Source organism: Populus nigra, chromosome 1, assembly GCF_951802175.1.
Source record: "Populus nigra chromosome 1, ddPopNigr1.1, whole genome shotgun sequence".
Classification (NCBI taxonomy): Eukaryota; Viridiplantae; Streptophyta; class Magnoliopsida; order Malpighiales; family Salicaceae; genus Populus; species Populus nigra.
The window spans coordinates 27,250,763-27,272,600 of NC_084852.1; the positions used below are offsets into that span (position 1 = coordinate 27,250,763).

General features: G+C 31.7%; 1 protein-coding gene and 1 pseudogene across 1 annotated transcript; both read left to right on the plus strand.

Annotated features, from left to right (window-relative positions):
* Positions 1–11,716: 11,716 nt before the first annotated feature.
* On the plus strand, positions 11,717–14,938 carry LOC133681040 (uncharacterized). Its single transcript, XM_062104126.1, has 4 exons — positions 11,717–12,087; positions 12,446–12,702; positions 13,290–13,747; positions 14,472–14,938. The coding sequence occupies exons 1-4, from the start codon at positions 11,975–11,977 to the stop codon at positions 14,730–14,732; spliced, it is 1,089 nt and encodes a 362-aa protein (XP_061960110.1). The 5' UTR covers positions 11,717–11,974; the 3' UTR covers positions 14,733–14,938.
* A 355-nt stretch (positions 14,939–15,293) lies between these two features.
* On the plus strand, positions 15,294–16,996 carry LOC133680951 (histone deacetylase 8-like; annotated as a pseudogene).
* The last annotated feature ends 4,842 nt before the right edge of the window (positions 16,997–21,838 follow it).

Consider the following 21,838-nt stretch of genomic DNA (forward strand, 5'->3'; position numbering starts at 1 on the left):
AGTCTATATATATAGTTTGAAAATATAAATAGACTAGTGTGCAAATATATTTAGTTTGTCATAACAAGATTATAGTTAAAAAATAGTTAGCATGGATTGGTAGTTTATCATCACGAAGGTATGTTAAACAAAAAATTTCCAAGGAAAGATTAAAGTTTATGCATATTTAAATATGTAAGCATGCAAAATACTAACTTATGACAAACACGTTATCAACACAAATATAATACTAGTATGAATACTAAGCATATATCCAAACTTACAATTGATAGTAATTCAAAGTACTATCATGCACACTAATAATTATAAAAACATATATAGACTTGTGTGCAAGTTAACCTGAGATATGAATCGGACTAGGTTAGTAGAAAAAAGATATTTTTTTTTATAAATAATTTCATTTTGAACTCTTTTTTTTTTAAAAGATCAAAACAAAGTCGTTTTAGAGGTTTTTTTTTTCTAAAGACAATTTGAATTAACTTAAGTTAACTCGTCTAAACCATAATCTTAGCCTTAAGCCAAGTTAACCTTCTCGTTGAGTCTCATAACTATGTCCTAAATTTAGTTTATAAAACTATATTTTTACTATTTTTTAAATTTATTTTTACAATTTATTTTATCTTTTTTCTCATTTAATCATATGGAAAACTAATAATCAATTCAATGTTTAAATCTCGTCCTTGTGGAGGTTAGAACTCGGTTTCTTTGGTCAAGCACTATTCTAATGGGTTTTTTTTACAAGTTAATTACTGTATCACTTTATGTAATTATTATTATTATTATTATTATTGAACATTGCATTATATGATTAAATTAAATTATGTGTCAACGGAAATTTGATCTTTTCTTTCAAATTTATGGATTCACTCTTTATAATAAAGTTATTTTGCCACCATATTTGGAAGGTCAATGTTAATTATATATGAATGCAAGTTGCAAATATATAAGAAAACAAAATGTACAGTCTGTTGTTTATAACAAATTAGAAGAAATCTGGTCAGTATATATATACCGTATCCTTCAAACATGTTCTTGTCAAGAGATTCCAATCCAACCCTAACATTCATTCATTTATATAATTTGAGAAATTTTGTACAGTGCATGTTCATCTCCTCGAAGCCACGTTCCTCTCCAAGCGACACCAGATTCGGAAAGATAACAGAAACGTGCTGATGCTTTTATTAATTTGCATCCATCATCTACCATATTAATTTGTTATACCTGATTTAGGGATTAATCTGTAAAAAAAAACATTAATTATTAAGTTAATATTGGATCAATTCACTAGCTACTAGGCAATTTGGGTTAATATTTTAATCAAATCAATGTCTATTTTTTTTTTCTAATTTCTTGAAATTAATTTAGTTGGATTTGAATTAGCTTTAGCCGAGTTAATGGGATTACTAAATATATAGTTAGGATAAACAAATTTTACTATATTAATATTTTTTTCAATTCAATTAAAAAGTTGAATAAAATTTTATACCATGAACTTTGAAAGGTGAAGAAAGACTGACTTTATTATTATATTGATTGATGAGTATTGCTCATAAGTTATCGGCATGACATGTATTTGTTTATTAAAAACAATAATGCTCCATTTCTTTTTATTATTGGTCGCGGTTAAAAATGTTTTTATTCCAAAAATAATTTTCAAAGTTATTTAGTTATATGAAAAGTATCTATGGAGTTTATATCAAATTATAATAAAAACTTGAGTTTGAAAAATAACATAAATTTATAGTTTTTTTAAAATATATTTTTTTAAAAAATTATAACCGCAAAACATACCGCAATGTTAACCATCCATTTGAAAAAGCTATAGTTATAGCTTTGAACCATGGCTTTGGCTTTTAAAAGCTACAAATTATACATAAAATGACTATAACATCAGCTTTTAAAGTATATTACTAAACACTTAAAAGCCACAGCTACAGCGAAAAATCACAAGGGTAATAAAAATGGTGATTCCAAACAGATACTAAGTAGTCTAGGTTAGCAAGGGACTCTATTAATTGAGCCACAAACACCTGTAAGAATCCCTAATTACAATATTAATTAATTAGTTTTTATTCAAATATCAAAATCATATGGGAGCACTATATCGGATTGAGTTGGAGATCCTCCGAATGGTCCATTTATCATTGCGGTAGCGGCAAAAAGCAAACACTGAATTAAAGTGTTTGATTAATATAAACTATATTTTTTTATATGGATCCCATCTAAAAACTGAGGTCGAATCTCAGTTTATAAAAAGTAATTTTTATTTGCTTCTCCTGCGTGGAGAGTGAACTTCGTGGTTCCTTGCTTAGTCTCTCCAATCCTATGCTGATGTTACCATCCGTATGTGTTTAAGTATTTGATTCTTCCCCTTTATCGTTCCTTGATTCACTCTTTATTCCTTTTTGAAAAGATTTTTATCAAGTAATCATAGTTTTTACAAAAATTCCCGTGTGCTTCTTTTCAACTTGGTTCATGTATTTCATGTTTTAAAACTACTGAAATGTTACCTTAATTACTATAGAATTTGATGGATCGGTATTTATTGTTTTTTTTGTTGCTTTTCCCATGAGAGGGTTATGATTTATTGTTTCTAAGTTTAGTCAATCACTGAGTTTAGATATATGTAGGTTTTACGAGTTGTTAGTTCTATTATCTTTGGATGTAGCTAAGTATTTAGCCCAGATGCTCCATAATAGATCAGAAATATTTTATTATGATGGGACATAGATCAGAGACATTTTATTTTAATGGAACTGTAGATCAAATATATTTATCCTGATAGGACAGAAATATTTTATGGACTAGCCAACCTTTTCACTGCAAGAAAAAGAAGCATCTAGAGATTATTAGAACAAAGAGATGGTTAGAACTAAGAGATTAATGTTTTTATTTCAGGATCAAGCTCGGTCTTCAAGCCCAGAAGATAAAACAGTAACTCATCAGAATCCATACATACGTGCTTCCTTTTAACTCATGAAATGTGTATTAATGAGGTTATACACCCCTGTATTTCCTTGTTTTCCCCACAAGCAAGTCTTTGGATTTGATCATGCCAGGAAATTTACCAATCATGGTTCTAAATGAACGTCGTGCTACAGCTTCTTTTCTCCCCAGAGAAACAATTTCCATTGCTGAACCTGGTTTATACGTGGACATTTTTAGCTCTTTGCCTCCTATCAATTGCTTCAAATTCTTAGCTTCCACTAAAGCATGGTTTTGTGTTGCAACCCCTTGTTTGATTTCCTAATAGATAATCATAATTTATGAAACCTGATGAAGACTTCTGGTTATCAATATTATGTTGTGCAAATGAAGTTCGAGAAATTATTTTAAAAGATTTTTCTTTCCACGTTAAAAAAAGATTTATAAAAATGTTAAAAGAGCTTTTACGAAATATATAGCTAGACCGATTCCATTGCCTATGACTATCTCGTCATTGGAAATCAACAGCAATCTCCCCAGCAAGCTCAACACCACTTGGACCCCCTCCAACAATCCGAAAAGACTGAGCTGACATGTTGTGCTAGGTTGAAAGATCAAACAAAAAATTAAACAAGCAGAAAAATACAGTGCCTGGATTAACATATATAGATTTTGGAACTCTGTGCATGTCTTTGTGCGTGTGAGTTTTTATTTTTTATTTTTTACCTGCTTTGAATTCATAAAGTCTCCCTGACTTAGCTTCTGAGACGGGATCCTTGTGGCCTGGCAATGACGAGATAGTCATAGGCAATGGAATGGCCATCTACTGCCATTACTTCTGTTTCTGTAAAGCTAATTGCGGTAGATGTTCACACGTCTCATTGTCATTAAAAATTTACTTAATCGTTAATTTTAAAATTTTAAGAAATTAATTGAAATATATATAAACTAATCTGAATATATATATATATATATATATATTGCCATTTGTGAAGTAATCTCTGCCATTGACCACTGATCTCTCCCTCACTAATCTCTCCCCCAAATGATGGCTCCACCATGCATCTCAAGCTTGATTAATACTCCTTCCTGATTTCAAATTTATTTCCAGTCAGGACAAGAGATGACAACAACTTAGTAAGAATACTCCTTCCCGATGTAATAATATTCCGTGTGTTTTCCTAGTTTCTTGAACTTGAACTAACAGCCAAGGTGGATCCACATGATCGAGAAAGGAGACAGTTACCACCTTAATTTTTACAAGGAATTCATAATATCCCTTATTTATTTTAGAAATTGAAATTTATCCCTGTTCTTTCTAGACATTTTGCCTCAATTTTTGAAATTTATTCATTAATCCATGCCATTTGCCATATCTAATACAAGACAGTACTTTGTATAATAATCTCATAGTTAGTTATTAGAGCATCTCCAATTGGAGAGCTAAATGAGAAGCTAAATGTAAAAAAATATATTTTTAGCTTTTGCTTTTGCATTTCTTCATTCCAACACCACATGTAAACGGATAGCTATTTTAGCTATTTTTTCTGTGAAGAGCCATTTCTACATTAAAATAGTCGTTGGCCAACAATCATTTGCTTTTACCATTTCTACAGGGAAATGTAAAAATGACTCTTCACTTATAGCCGTTGGCTAACAGTTTTTTTTTCTTTAAAAGCAGGAGGAAAGAACTTGTAAATTTAGCAAATTTTATATTAGGCTTCACCCTTCTCTCAAATTTAGAAAAACAAAAATCAATTATTCTTCAGTTAATTAATAACATCGGTTGTGTTAATTAGCTGAAATTAAAAAATATGCTTGTTTAAAAGCTTTTTCTATTTTCTCTTTTATATCTCTTGATTTTTTAGACCTTTTGTTGTTAATTTGATATTTGTGATGATTTTTATTTCTTTGTTATTTTATGTTTTTAATATGGGTTAAGGAAGACAATTTTTTTTTATGTTGTTATCTTTGATAAAATTGAGAGGAATTAATAATGGTAGTTGATATTGATAAAAATATAGAGTGACATATTTAAAATTTATTTTTTATTGTCTGTTTTAATTTGAGGTCAATTATATTTTGTATTGTTGAAAATGCAATTAAACCAATATATCAATCCTCTTTTAGTTCCAAAAAATGATCAAATTATTATGTTAGAACAAATAGGAGGCAATGCTTATTATTAATTCACATGTATGGAAATTACAAAATTTGCTAGACATTGAATGTGAGCTTCTTTTACACTCTCTTATAAGGTTTTAACTTAAGTTTTTTTTTTTAATGTAGATGGATTCAAATTTTTCAAGCTCTTTTACCAACTTTCTTATAAGTGAGTCAGAAGATATTCTCTCTCAACCAAGTGATTCTAATCAATTAATTGATGACTTAACATACTCGAATTTAAATGTCCATTCGGCAAAAAAATCACAAAAAAGTAAAAATTTCTCACTAGATGAAGATTGTTTACTTGTCTCTGCATGGCTAAATACAAGCAAGGATTCACTTACAGGAGTTGAACAACAAATAAAACAGTTTTGGGCTCGAGTACATGCTTACTTTGTAGAGAATGGAGGAAACTTGAATAATCGTTCTCAAATAAGCATCTCCAGTAGATAGCAAGAAATAAATAGAAAAGTCGGTAAATTTGTTGGATTTGTTACTCAAATTGAAAATCATCAGCAAAGTGGAATGACTGAAGAATCAAGGGTAATTTTAATATTCATTTTCATATTAAATTGTTTAACACATATTTTAACAATATTTAATTTCTCTAATTTTTTACCAGATTAATAATGCTCGGCAAATATATGCTTCTTGCGTTGGCAAACGATTTCAACTAGAATATTGTTGGGTTATCTTAAGAAAAGAACCTAAATGGCAATTTGAGTGTGCAAGTCAACATCAAAGGTCAAACAAGAAACAAAAAGGTCATGTCAATGCAAGTCCAGCTCTATCTACCCCTGATTTTGTTAGTTTAGGAGAAGACAGTGAACCGTTGATTTATCAAGATAGATCAATTGATCAGAAGGCTGCAAAGAAACGACTTAAACGTAAATAAGGAAAAGCTAAAGTTGGAAAGGTAACTGTAACAAATCTCTTACAACAATTCAGGGATACTTTAGTTGAAATTAAGGATCAGAAGAAACAAGACAGAAAAATTATGCTAGAGTAACAAGCTATGATGATTCAACAAAGTCAAGAGAAAAAAGAATTGGACAGGATTGAGGAAGAAGAACAAATTATAAAAATGGATATTTCTAATTTAGATCCAATTTCTGCAGTGTATTTTCAAAATAGAAAGTTAGAAATTATGTAAAAGAGTGGTTTAATTTTTGATTAACTAGATTGATTTGTTGTTTAATGTAATGTATTTTTAATTAAATATGTAGAAATTTCTTGGTTATTTTAAATATATTGTTATAAAAGTGGTATCAATTCATAATACTTTTTTGAAGTTCTTCTAACACTTAACAACAATAAGTAGGATTAATTAACTTAAAAGATAACAACCATAATGATAAAAAAACATAAAAAACTTGAAACTTATGATGATATAAGAAGTTCAAATCTAATGATTCTATTCGTTGTCATATTGTTCCCAGAAATGTTCAACCAAATCTTCTTGTAGTTGAGAGCTAGTTGCTCTATCCCTATTCGATAATGAGTTTGAAGAAAATCATGTAGTTCTAGTATTTCACCATGTCACACTGATACAAAGGAATTGACTTCACGTTCATGGTCAAATCCAAGTTTCATTGCTCCTTCATCCTCAATAATCATATTATGCATTATAATGCAAGTTTTCATAATATTTGCAAGCGTTTCTTCATCCTAGTATCGAACAGGTCCACGTACAATTACAAAACGAGATTGGAGCACCTCAAATGCCCGCTCTACATCCTTTCTTGCAAACTCTTGCTTATTTGCAAAAGATTTTCTCTTTGCTCCTAATGGCCTTGGGATTGTCTTAACAAAGATTGACCAATTAGGATAAATCTCATTTGCTAAATAGTATCCCATTGTATATTCATGCTCATTAATTGTATAATTGACAGGAGCAGTTCAACCTTCAGCAAGTGCAGTGAAGATAGGTGACCGATCAAGAACATTAATATCATTTAATGATCCAGACATTCCAAAAAAGGCATGCCATATCCAAAGATCTTGTGAAGCCACCACCTCTAGAATTATAGTTGGTTCACGACAATGACCAGTAAACATCTCATTCCATGCAATTGGGCATTTCTCCCATTTTCAATGCATACAGTCAATGCTCCTTAACATCCCTAGAAATCCACGTTGCTCTCCAATTGATAATAATCGACAAATATCGGCCTCGTTTGGTGCCCTTAGATACCAATCACCAAAAACTTCTACTATTGCTTTGACGAAAGCTCTAAGACTTTCTATCGCAGTAGTTTCTCCAATTCGAAAATATTCATCAGTAAGATCTGCAGGAATACCATATGCAAGTATTATGTGAGCTGCAGTTACCTTTTAAAGGCAAGATAAACCAAGAACACTAAGAGTATCTGTCCTTTGTTTGAAATATGGATTATGAGCTTTCACTGCATTTGCGATCTGAAAAAAAAGATGATGACTTATCCTAAATCTTCTTCGAAATTAACTTTTAGTGAATTTAGGATTTTCGACAAAATAATCATTATATAACCTTAACTCACCTTCTTTTCTATTACGATTGACAATATTGTGACCAAGAATAGAGTCACGATACCCTGTTCTCCGCCCTTGATTATTCGATTCTTCTTCAGCAACCACAACAGTAGCAACTTGAAAAGCGATCACAGGAGTGTCATAATCAAAATCAAAAGTATCATAAAAATTAAAATTAGAATGATTCATGATGAATTTTAATGAAATATAATAAAGATTGGAGAGAAAAAAATGATGAGAAAAAATGTTAAGGTATATGAGAATATTTATAGATGGATTATTTTTTCAAATTTTAAAATCTTAGAATGTTGGCAGTTAAATTTTTGCTCATTTGAAATTTTAAAATTTAAAATGTTGGCGGTTATTTCTTCAAAACTTGAGTTTTTTAAAAAATAATTAAAAATAAAAATTTAAAATGTTGGCGATTTTTCTCAAAGTTTGAATTTGAATTTACTTTTAAGAAATTAATTTTTTAACAGTAACATTTAAAACTGAAAATTAAAAATATTCATATAAATAAATTTTAAATTTAATTTTAAATTATATCTTTTAACTTTCATATTACTTCATTAATTTTTTATTACTTTTATAAATTACTCATATTAATTATATAATTAATAACATCATAATTATATTATATATAAAATATCTAAATTAGTTATATAATTATATTAATAACATCATGATTTAAAATGAAATATATTAAAATATAATTGGTTTTTTAAATAGCTTTTTACCATTGAAATGCATATAATTAAAAGGCTATATTTACACTATTTAGAAAACCATTTTATCCATTTGGCTCTTTAATATAACATTTTTCATTGGAGATGCTCTTAGCCTAACATCCAAAATTTGACACAAGCCTAATTTTTTTTTAAATCAAGATAAAAGTTGACCTACTAGTTAAACTCGAGTAGCTAGACCCCGTTTGTTTGCAGGAAAGTAGTTTCCTTTTGGAAAGTGAATTCCTGAGAAAGTGAATTCCAGAAAAGTGAATTCCGGGAAAGTATTTTTCGATGTTTGGTAGTGTAATGGAAAATAAGTTGGAAAACACTTTCCAGTGTTTGGTTATGTTATGGAAAATGAGCTGGAAAATAACTTATTAATGTTTTATTTTTTCAAGTTTATTAAAATAATGAGGAACAAATCTTACAAATTAAAAAGTTGAATGAGAATGAAATTGAAAAAAAAAATTTCATAAATTATCTCAAATAAAATAAATAATAATCAAAATAATAGAGATCAAATCTAAAAAATTAAAAAAAATAAAAGGTGAAGAAATTAAAATAATAATAATTAACATTTCATAAATTATTTCAAATAAAATAAGTAAAAATCAAAAGAATGAGGATCAAATTTGATAGATAAAAAATTTCAATAAAAAAACGATAAGGAAAAAGCAAATAGCAATTATAAAAATAAGGATCAAAATTAATATAAAAATTAAATTTTAAGAGAAGAAATTGAAAAATAAATATTCAAAACAAATTATATATAGCAATCAAAAGTTTGAGGATTAAATTTGATATAATCAGCAAATAATGACATTTCTAAATTTTTCACAACTTCCGGAAAGTGTTTTCCGCCCAAATTTTTCAGGAAAACACTTTCCTGAAAACCAAGCCAAATTTTCCTTTGACTGGAAAGTGTTTTCCGTTGACCAACTTTTCCAATGACAAACAAACACATGAAAGTTTGGAAAGTGGTTTTCCGGAAATCACTTTCCGGAAAACAAACACAGCCAAAAGAGAAAACATTTTCCTAGAAACCAAACCAAATTTTTCTTTGACTGGAAAGTGTTTTCCGTTGACCGAAAAGTGTTTCAGTTGACCAGAAAGTGTTTTCCGTTGACCGGAAAGTGTTTTTCGTTGACCAACTTTCCTAGTAACAAACAAACACAAGAAAGTTTGGAAAGTGATTTCTCGAAAAATGAATTCCGGGAAACAAACATGGCCTAACTTGTAATCTAATTGACCTAGTTAATTTTATATAAGACTTGATTGAGTTAATTTCAAAAGTTTTTTATTTTATTTTATTTTATAAAATTACATAGTTTCATTTTTTTTATTTTTTTAAATCTAGAACAACAATGTTTCATTAAAAAAAAACCATTGAAATAACATTGTTTTGAGATTAATTCAGGTTATACTCTTTAACCCACAAACCGAGCTTTATCAGAGTTTCTTCTTTGTAGGCTTCGTGTGCTTCATAAAAATTGCTGCTGTGAAGCTTAGAATTGAATCAGTAATAGTATGCATGGGAGTGTGATAGTAATTGTTTTTCAAAAACTTTTTATTTTAAAATACATTAAAATAATTTTTTTAAAAAAAAATTATTTTTAATATCATTACATCAAAATAATTTGAAAACATAAAATAATCAACATAATTTGAAAACATAAAATAATATTAATTTGAAGAAAAAAATAAAAAAAATGTAAAGTTTTTAAAATACATTTTTCAAACAAGTGTGTCCAACACGAGACACAATATCATTCTTCCAACTTTTTATTTTTTCAATATTAAATAACTTAACATGGAGTTTGTCTAAAATATTATCCCATTTCAACACATGAGATAAAAAAAAATCACAAACATTTATGATCATATCAAATTATTTGTTCACCACTCAAATGTATTACATAGTATATTGCCTTTGTGTTGATTTGGATCCATTTTTAAAATTCTGAAAACAATTTTTAAGAACAAAAAACAAAGAGAAATGGCAGAAAAATTAACAATTGAGAACATGAAGAACGATACTGATTTTTAGTGTGAATAATGAGAATTTTGGGGACAGTTTTTAAATAATAGAAAAATAAAAAAAATTGTCATCTAGATAAATTTAAAAATTAATTTTTTTTATTTCTTATTTGGATATCCTCGTATCCTTTTAAAAAATAAAACTAATCCTGTTCAGAGTTTATAGTTACTTCTTTCAATAAATATATTTATTGAAGATTGAATTTGTATTCCCATTTTTCAGATATATAACAATGAGTTAACTGATAAACCAATATTTTATTAGAATGTAGAAATTAATTTAAATACATATAAGATATAACCAACAAGATCATGGCAAGAAAATTTATTGTGTTGTTGAATATCTCAAACACCAAAAGTCATCTGGAAGCAGTAGAAGGAATAAATCGGAGATGCTCGAAATGGTCCGCTCATCGTGTTTTAAATTATTTATTTATTTATTTATGAAGCTGATATTACTACTTGCAATATTTTATTTCCAATTGTACCCCCTAAAATATATTTTTATTTCCAATTATAATATTCTCATTATACTTCCATTACGGTTCTAGTTTTAAATTAACAAGAACTGTACAATAATTATTTCAAATTTCCTAAAAAAAATAAAAAAGAGAATATTTACAGAAAAAATACTTTTTTTTAATAATGAACATAAATTAAGGATTGTAAATTGATTCTTCAATATTCAATCTCTCCTACAATTTTTATTTTATTTTTACTTTATAAGAAATAATTATTAGACCCGGTTTAGAAACTGACTTAAAAAAAACTTGGATTATTAGATTATTAAGTTAATTAATGGATAAAATTAAATAATTATTTTTTTAAAATAATATTGTTTTGTTTTATTTAAAAAGAATTCTTGGTATTATCATGGTTAATTTTAAATCGAGTTTAATTAAGTTAATTGAGTTTTATTAGGGGAATATCTTATTCAATTAAATTAAATACCTAACTTTACTCATGTTTTAAGTTTCAAATTTTCTAGGTAAACATACCAGACTGAGCCCAATTTATCCATAATTATACCTAATCTAATTTAACAAATCAATCCAGTAACTTGTTGATTTAAAGCTTGTTATGGCTGAATTTTATTTTGAATCAATTTAGAGATTAACTTGATACTGACTTAGTTAACACGATTACAAGAATAGATTGGTTAGCTTAATACTTTTTTTTAAAAGAAAATTTATATACAAAACAAAGTTTTTTTTATTTTAAAAAATAATTTGATAATGGATGAGGTCTAATTATGGGTTTAACGACTATTTTACCAAGAGTGATTCCCATTTTCACCAAATCCTCGTCCTCTGTTTTTAGAAGGAAGAAGAGGTCTTCTGCCCATTTATTATTATTTTTTTTTTAAAAAAAGAACTTGAAGGAGAAAAGAAAAGAAAAAGAAATGCAGATAAGGAATATTCAATGCCCTGACAGCCAACATGACCTGGTAAACATGGAAACCAAAATTCTAGAATCAACCGTTTTCTTCTTCACAGAGCAAACCAATTGTAAAACAAGCTCCATTGACTTCCTTCTTTATAAACCCAAGAAAAAGTCTTTCAAGAGAAAAAGCACCAAAATTCATTCTTGCAGAACTTAATATCAAAATGGAAGAAATGGGTTCAGAGAAGAGGAGGTTGGTGGTGATTGGAGGAGGTATTGCTGGTTCCTTGCTTGCCAAATCTCTCCAATTTCATGCTGATGTCACCTTTATTGACCCGTATGTGCTCTATTCCTTTTCTTTTATGCCCCTTTATCAGTTAATTATGTTTTTTCTTGTTCCTTTTTTCTTATTGCTAAATATCTATGAAAATTGTTTGTGAGTTATAATTTTTTTTATGTTGTATGTTTAAATGGGAAGATGTTAGTAAAATTTGGGACAATCCCATGTTTGTTTTATTGTTGGCGAAATGAAAATTTCAAAGAATGATGTTTAATGTTGTGTTGGGTCAATCCTAGCTTATTAGCAGTAGCAAACTCTTATGAAGTACAAGAATACTTTTTTGGGCTGCTGTTGGTTCAAGAAACTAGAATAACTGCCTGTCCTAATTCCTAACTGGAAATAAATTTCGAATCAGGAAGGAGTATTTTGAGATCACATGGGCAAACTTGAGAACAATGGTGGAGCCATCATTTGGGGAGAGATCAGTGATCAATCACAGAGATTACTACACGAATGGCCGTATTGTTACATCTACTGCAATTGGCATTACTGAAACGGAAGTATTGACAGCAGATGACTTTTCCATTCCCTATGACTATCTTGTCATTGCCACAGGCCACAGGGATCCTGTCCCGAAAACTAGGATGGAAAGACTTAAGGAATACCAAGCAGGTAAAACCAAACGTTAATTTGTGCCTTATCGAACCCCCCCTGAAACACACACACACAGTTTCATTCTTAAATTCCATGGACTGCTACTCGGAAAAGTGTGGTTGCGAAACCATATGTTTTATCATGGTGCTACTAGTCAGAAGTTTGACTACAAAAGTTTTTAAGGCAAAGTTTGGAAAATGCAGGTTTGGTTATAGCTATTATAATGCATATTCCAAACAAAACTTCATTTTAGCTCTAGGGCTGCTACTGCAACTCCATGTCGAGCAACATCTGGTCTAAGTTTCTTCTTCTAAAGATACTGGTTTTGAATGAGTCCTGCTGAGTCAATTATGTTTATGTTTTCTAATTTATTTAGCCCACCTGCGTTTTGTAATTTAATTCCATTGCATTTTATTTTAGAGAAAAAGGGGAAAGAAAGGAAAAGAAATTCACAATCACATAAAAAGAACATGTTATGATTTTGGCATAAGTGTTATTTCATCTATTTGATCTAAATCCTTCATGGATTATTTAAAACAAAATGGGAGCACATTGTCCCTGAAAAATGTTTCAGCTGTATTTTTTCTTTTTGTTTACACTTGCAGAAAATGAAAAGATTAAGTCTGCTCAGTCTGTTTTGATTGTTGGAGGGGGTCCTACTGGTGTTGAGCTTGCTGGAGAGATTTCTGTTGATTTCCCAGAAAAACATGTTACCCTGGTGCATAGTGGATCAAGGTTGCTGGAATTTATTGGCCCAAAAGCTTCTGATAAGACACTGCAATGGCTGACATCGAAGAGAGTTGATGTGAAATTGGAGCAGAGAGTTGATTTGAACTCTGTTACAGATAGTAATGGTAGCAAAATATATCACACCACAGCTGGAGAAAGTATCAGAGCAGATTGCCATTTCCTATGCACCGGGAAACCACTGGGTTCAGGATGGCTCGAGGGCACTATTTTGAAGAGTAACCTGGATAGTCGGGGAAGGTTGATGGTTGATGAGCATTTGAGGGTCAAAGGTCGAAAAAATATATTCGCAATTGGAGATATTACTGATGTTCCAGTAAGTCTAACCCCATCTGTAATACTTGCTTTTGGGTTGTTTTAAATTGCTAGGATGCTTTTATTTACCATAAATTATATCACAAATATCTGGAGGCTTGAGTTAATGGGCCCACGGGAAACCAAAGAAAAAATTAACTAAATTGAATCAGTCAAGAAAAGGTCCATTTTAGTATAAAATTTCTTTCACCATTAATTTGAGAAATTTCCTTATTGTTGTCTACTGGTAACTAACCTTGACCGATGGAGTTCAGAAGAACCTAACTGTAACTTGTGCGTTTTTAAAATTGTTTTCAGTAATAAAAATGAGTTTAATGGATGATGAAACCAGTGGATAATATTTGAGGCAGGGACATTACTCTTCTACTCCTTTTGTTTAATTTGGAAATGATGTGCTTTTTTGGCTGGAGGAGGATTCAAAAGCTTGCTTTTATAGTGACCAAAATCATAGTCCACTTTAGCTAGGCTGCTCTATGCGCACAGCTGAATGAGAAAATGGCCAGTATATATCATATATGACATCAAGGTATTCTGTATGGTGATAGTGAATTAGGTAATTGTTGTAGTAAAGAAGACTGAAGACTAGAGTTCATGTAATTCTAAAGAAGGAAAGGCGTCTTAGTTTTATATGTTGAGAATGCTTGCAATAATAGGATATGGTCTTTTGCATCTATGGTACTCGATAATCAAACCAATGCTCATTTTTATGAAATGTTATCTAACAGGAAATCAAACAAGGGTACTTGGCGCAAAAACATGCTTTGGTGGCAGCTGCGAATCTGAAGCTATTGATGTCTGGAGGCAAAGAACGAAAGATGTCCTCTTATAAACCAGGTTCAACTACGGCAATTGTTTCGCTGGGCAGAAGGGATGCTGTAGCACAATTTCCATACACAACCCTCATTGGCATTGTTCCTGGTATGATCAAATCCAGAGACTTGTTTGTGGGGAAAACAAGGAAGCAAAGGGGTCTACAACCTCATTAATTTATACGCTTCATGAGTTAAAATGAAACACTTACGGATTGTATCTAATCCTAAAGTGAGCTGAGTTACAATTCACAGCAAGTATAGAGTTTATTGATGTTATAGGTTGTGTGTAAAACGCTTTTTTTTTTTAATGGGATTGAGTTGAGTTTTGTAATTTTTTGTACATTCGGATGATTAAATTTAAACCTATGTTTCTTATGTCATGCAGACGATACCAAGTCAATTTTTTAATTTTCAACCTCCATTTGATGCAATCCATCGATGGATAAGATATGATCAAATACATTATTTATTTAATTGGTCTTAGGGCTAGGTCTGGTCCCTGGAAATGGAAGATCGATTTCCTATCTGAGAAGTGAGATTTACCAAATATATATATCTCTGTGTGTGAGTGGTCAAGAGAGCCAGGTGGGTTCCTGACAAAGTAATATAGTCTCTGTAAGACTTACACAGGACCTAATAGTATAAATATGCAGCACAATAGTATCTCAAGGTTTTTATTGAAGTTGTAGGTGCAAAGGGCGAAGAAGAGTTCACAAAAAGGCAGTAGTTCTGCGAATGGCTAGTGGAAATCATCAAAGATTGTTAGCAGTTTTCTTGCTGTGTCTGATAGATAACCTGCTGAGCAACGATATCCTGGGAAAGCTTTCTGGTTGGAAGGGAAGATTACTGAACAAGGGCAGGGAAGGCTATGTTGATGCCATGCAAGTTAACAACCATCCCTGCTGCCTTCTTCTTTGGGTTGATGAAACGGTAACTTTAAAAACATTAGCTAACTTTAGAGCGTAATTTGATGTAACCCCACTGATGAAAGGTACCTAAATATTTTTTGAATTGTGAAACCAATTAATTCCATTTTTTGTGATTTTGAGACGGAGATATAAATAATTTTTGTTTTTTTTTAATCTGTATCTCTTTATAGAAACTTTATGCAAAAGGAAAAGAAAAGAAAAACTGTAATTTCTTTGTGATTTTATGTGTTCTAGTACCTGAAATTAATCCCTTATAAGTTATATGTAAGTCACAAGTCAAAAATATTGTTTTATAAAATTAGAAATAGAAGGGGACAAATCAATGAAAATATGTTGGTTTTAGGATAATATTGTTTAATTTAGAGATTTAGCGCCTAATAAAAACCATATATATAATTAGGGGAGCTTCCTAAAGAATTAATAATTATGCTTTATCCCATCGTTATAAAACACGTGGATTAACTGAGGTAAGGCTAAGGGCATGTGCTAAGACATGAAACTGGAAAAAGAGTTTTTGACGCAGGAACTGACTCTGGGTTTCTAGACTTGTTAAAAAAGCAACCGGATAACTCAGACAGGATCAAGAACATATATCGTTTCTGTACTTAGGAAAAGGCCCCGTCTCTCCTTACATTTCTTGGCATTCTGGCAGGCCTGCTCAAGTCTCTGAATTGCTCTCTTTTCAAAGCCCCAAGTAACTCTTTCATTCTTACTATATATTAAGATCAGCAATCCCTTAGTTGAATGAATCTTGAACCCATTGGAAAGGGTAGGAAAGTTGCCATCTTGGACGCTCTTAGAGCGTGGAGATTTTTTCTTTTATTGGTAGAAAGAAAAGAGGGTTTTTGCTAATTTTTAGTGAAGAATGTTGGGTTGTTGCATTGTTTGATTTTGCTCATTTATTTTAAGTTCGAAAAGTACATAGATGAACTATTTCAGGCAGATAAACAAGGGGGAAAAGTGATTTGTGCTGGAACTTTCTTAAAATCCCGACTTATGGGATGCTGCACTCCTGGCTGCTGGCACTACACTATCTGCAATGAAGCACATTCTTGATGGGCATGGAAAACTTGCTTATGCATTGGTTAGGCTGCCTGGTCACCATTCTCAACCTAAACAAGCAGACGGGTATTGCTTCCTAAACAATACAGGACTTGCTGTTCTATTGGCCTTGGATTAGATTCAGGGTGTAAAAAAGGTGTAGCTATTGACATTGATGTTATTTACGGCAATGGAACAGCAGAGGGATTCTATCGGACAGATAGAGCACTTACTCATATGAATAATGGTTCATGGGGTTCATCTCACCCACAGAAAGGACCTATTGATGAGCTATGTGAATGAGATGGTTTCGGCTACAATTTGAATGTACCTCTTCCTGATGGGACGGGTGACAGGGGATACGAGTATGCCATGAACAAATTAATTGTCCCAGCTATTCACAAATTTGAACCTGATATGATAGTTTTGGTTGTCGGCCTGTCAAATTGTGACCATGTGACGAGGTGAGGTAATCTGTGATCATATGCATTCTAGTTTTACAATATGGTCTATTAAACATGCACATATGTAATAAAATATATCCGAACAATTGAAGTATAAGGTTCACAAGCATGCTTTTTTATCATGTACTCATAACTCAAATTCACTCAGCCGTCTCATGTGCCTTGCTACTTTCAGCTTTTGCAAGCCAAAAAAAGTTAAAAAGAGAAGGAAAAGAGAAACATCGGCTTCAATTATCAATCTCGAGGTCTCTTCATCTATAATCTACCATTATTCCTATTTCTACATCATGTAGAGCTGTAAACATATTTCAATGTCATATGTCCTGCTCATTTCAGTTCTTCAGTTTCCCCTTCACTAGCCCCTCTCTGTCTACTCCCACTAGTCATGTTCTATGGAAAGATTTTGTCCCTTTGTTTTTCATCATAACCCACGCTGTCCATGTTTGTTGTGAAGCTCCTTGATTGCCAGTCTCTAGATATCATTGTGCTTCTTTGATGAGCATTTCTCAGATGTTGTGTTGTATATTTCTGAAAAAATACTTTTTGAAACTTTGATCTGCTCACCAAGTCACGTTGTTTGTGCTTCAGTTTGATCCAAATGGAAGGAAATGCTTGTCAATGGATGGGTATACAGAGATTGGACGGACAGTTCATAGTCAAGCAAATAACATGGTGGCGGGTGCCTTCTTATCATCCAAGAAGGAGGATACGACGTCACATACTCAGCTTACTTTCTTCATGCAACGCTTGGCAGTGTGCTGGACCTTCTACAGCTACTATTATGTGATCCCATTGCACATTACCCTGAGGATGAGGCTTTTTCTGTGGAAGTTGTTGGAGCCTTCAGGAAGTATCATAAAGACTTGGTTCCATTTTTCAAGGAGCACGATTAGAAGGTACTGCATTCAAAACTCATTTTTAATTTACGATTCATATGCACATATACTTTTAAAATTACGTCATGCTACGATGGAAACAACATCAAGCTTTAATATGAACGAGGCTTTTTGCTGGATTTCCTGATTCATAGCCCTGCATTTGCATTGGTCTTAGTTTTATGCACCACTGATCACACAATGATGTGCATGCTTGAGTAGAAACAACAATAGAGTTTAATATGCTGTCTATATGATGGCTTATCTTAATCTTATTAGGCTGACCAAGTCAAGTAGCCATACAAAGTTTGAAGTGAATAAATTTAGGAGTTGACAAATGACTTTCTTTGCAACTGGAAGAGCATCCTGAAGTGTTATCTTTGTTAATAGAAGGTTAAATTTCCTAGCTTTTAGGCCAATATTTCCATGCTAATTGTTCTCTACACTTTTGCTAGATAATTATAATATGAGGAAAGACTGTTTCCCTTTTTTATCTAGTCAGGGGAAACCCCATTTATACAAGATCCAGGGAAGGAAAAGATTTGAATTGTTTCTTTAACATATAATGTTGTTTTCGGTAATTGATGGCTGTAAAATAAACAAAAAAAAGGACTCTTTAGAGAAGGCCCTCTGGAGTGGACCATCTTGATATTGATTTTTTTTTTTCTTATTTGTTGGTGTAGTTTGTAAATGAATAAAGGAAAGATGTTTATCCCACATTGAAAAAAAACACTCCCTCCTAATGTTTCTAAGTGTGGGTTTCTATTGTGTAGTAAATTAAGCTATGATGGACAAACTCTCCTATTTGGCTTCCTAATGTTATTATATGGATATTTATAATATCATTTGGAACTTGAAACTTAATATGAATAGTCATACTATTTGATGAACAATCATATTATTTCATCAACAATCATATTGTTTGATGAACAACCATAGTGTTTCATCAATAGTCATAATGTTTGATGAACAGTCATACTGTTTCATTGTTATCTTTCAAGTCTATAAAAGCATGTTACTATACAGAAAAGAAAACATAACAAAAAGACATATTCTTTTCTTGATCTTATCTTCTTATTCTTTTAGAGGTTTAGAGGGCTTAGTTGTATCCTGGAGGTGTTGTCTCTGTGTGGGACAAATAAACACCTTAAAAATAGTGTTTTCACGCCTCTAAGCCAACTCCATATTTGTTTTCCTCCTAAATTTTCCTAACATTATTTGTTAGCCTCAAGTAAGTTTAGAGATTCCAGTTGTTTAGCTATTTCAGAGCTCTTTTCAGTATTTCAGAATTATGTACACTCTTCCAGTATATTCTGCACTGCTTCATGTATCTAGTTGCATGTTATTATTATTATTATTATTTTGTAAAATCTTACTGATCTATCCTATTATCGTTTGCTTTTGTAAAGAGTTGGTTGTTAGTTTTGATCTGGGACATTCTAAATCAGAAAGATCCTGATGACTCGTTCTCTGCCAACTTTTTGCAGTTCACTGTGTTTTGTAATATGTTCCAATGCCATGTCCTGTGTGTTTGTGAGACAGTGGTTGAGACAATTTCTATCTGTGTAGATGACTTCAATTTATAGCTAGGATCTTTTTAATTGTCCACCAACTCAGCTTTGCCAATGAAGATATTTCCCTCCGTATGATGTGTATTTCTGGTTCACCAATTCCCTGAGCTTCACACGTGCACTAAATGCTTATTAGGGTACTAAGGTACCTAAACAAATAAACCAGAGTCCAACCAATCCAATGCACGTTTTTCTAATATTTGGTAGCCATTAAACCCAGGGTTTTTTTTTTAATTTTTTTTTCTCGAAAGAGCACAGGAAATAAGTTATGAATTCATTAGAAATAATAATAAAAAAAATGTGATATTTGCAGAGGCAGTGAGGCCACCGATTCTGGAAATGTTTTGGCAAAAACAGAGGAGTTCTGGGAATAATTGTATGAACATAAGGCTATGGTTGTGGGACAAAAGAGTTCAAAATCTTTAGGTGTGATTCTGTACGTGTTGCCTCTTCTGATATAGGACATATTGGAGCCTCTAAGTGCTTTTTGGTGAGCCAGACATTTAGGGATTTATATGATTTCAAATTTAAGTTAGATGATTCTAGGTAACTTAAATTTGTGGTTCAGTAAATTCTGTAAAGCGGTGAAATCTGATCTGTGGTTCAGTAAATTCTGTACAGCAGCGAACTCTGCTGCTCTTTGTGTTTGTTTGACAATTTATGTTTTGGAACTATGGAAAATCTACGTGCCCAACATGTTTATCTTCCCTTTGCCTTCTTCCATGTCTCTCTGCCCAATTGTTCTTCTCTCAGCTCCCTTGATTCTCATTTACCATTTCACATACTAAGCGGTTAACAACAATATTTTGAGGTGAAATTACTCTGTTCAACCATTAGCTTGAGCTTGTAAGCAGTGAACAATGCCACTTTCATTTATGATCAAGCCGTTTGGCAAAACACACATGCTTTACAGTTTTTGCTTTGATTTTTGTCTTGTCTAGCCGTAATCTTACATTGAAAATTTGAAATTATAATCAGAATTTGTTGTTTGGTGCAGCAAGGCGGAGGATTGATATCAACTATTCAAGCCAACGGAAGCTCCCATCACTTAAAAGAGGAATGCATGGAGGACATCAAGGATTTGGAAAATTGATTGTCAATATAGGCGAAGGATGTTGACCATGTAAAACCACCAAGAAACTTGGTAGGAGAACTATAATATAGGGATCAGTGTTTGTTAAATGTTTTAAATCCTGGAATGGTATAGCAATAAACTGTGAACTATCCTTAGCTGCTGACCATTTAGGGTGTAAACACTTAATTCTATGTGCCTTGTAAATTACAGATAGACTCTAGCTTCTCTGACATATTTTGTACGTGGCATTTATGACATGTGTGGACTTAAAATCCGAAAGTTTTTCCATTCTGGAGTTCTACCTTATCCTTTGTTTACATCAATGCATAGCAATCACCACCCATTCAGCTTTAGGTTCTGCTGACTTGTTCTTCAAAATAATGTCTGTCATGTACTTGTTCAGCGGTTCCACATCAATGAAGAGTAATTCAGAAGTCAAACCTTACTGCATCTCCAATGGCTTTGCAGGAAATTCTTTAGGAGATTTCCGTTTTTGCCAGTGCTCTGACGCTCGAATTCATCAGGGCATCTCCCGTAGTTTTCTGTAGTATGTAATCTGGTATAGAAGGGATTTATCAGGAATCTTCTTCAAGGGAGAAATGGCTTCTAATACAATTAGAATGTGATCTCCATTTTGTATCTCCGATTCCATATAAAATAGAGACATCCATTCTTAATCAAGGAAGGTCAGACCCCTCTGTGACATCCTAGTTATTTTTCTTGTCAAATGCATCTCAACATTTAGGATTGTTTTGATAGCATAAGATACTTGGCATGCATAACTTGCAGAAACAAGATTTTACTGCTTCACCAGTTATTTAAGGACCAAACTGTTATTTTCCTGAATGATATGTCATTTCTGGTTTTTTTTTTCTTGCAGAGATGAACGTGAGATCAAGTATACGCTCTGCAAATGAACAGGTTTCATTCATTGAACAGGATGCATTAAGCAACCTTTTCCAAACCCATCTTGATTCTGTTGTTTTTGTTTCTATGCTGACGTAAAATCCTTGATTTCATCCTTAAACCGGTCATCTTTGCTGTTTGACTATATTTTTAGAGTGGATTTTTATAATTTCAAACTAAAAAAAAGACATAGACGTGTATCTTGAGATAGTAACCACACACCACGTAGAACCAATTTTGCTGCTGCATATGATTCCATAAATGATCCCCATCGGCAAAGGGATGCGTGAATTTTGGCGTTCTGACAGGCGTGATCAATGCACCTGGTGAGATGATATTAGCGTGGTTGGTTCCATGTGAACTGTTGGGTGGAATATTATTACGTGGGGTAGCATATAAATACAATTAAGTTTTATATT

Bases quoted from the DNA above. Each gene is read 5' to 3' on its own strand.
- LOC133681040 (XM_062104126.1), top strand. From the start codon at position 11,975: ATGGAAGAAATGGGTTCAGAGAAGAGGAGGTTGGTGGTGATTGGAGGA. The intron at 12,088-12,445 runs GTATGTGCTCTA...ATTTCGAATCAG, and splicing joins GATGTCACCTTTATTGACCC to GAAGGAGTATTTTGAGATCA. The intron at 12,703-13,289 runs GTAAAACCAAAC...TTACACTTGCAG, and splicing joins ACTTAAGGAATACCAAGCAG to AAAATGAAAAGATTAAGTCT.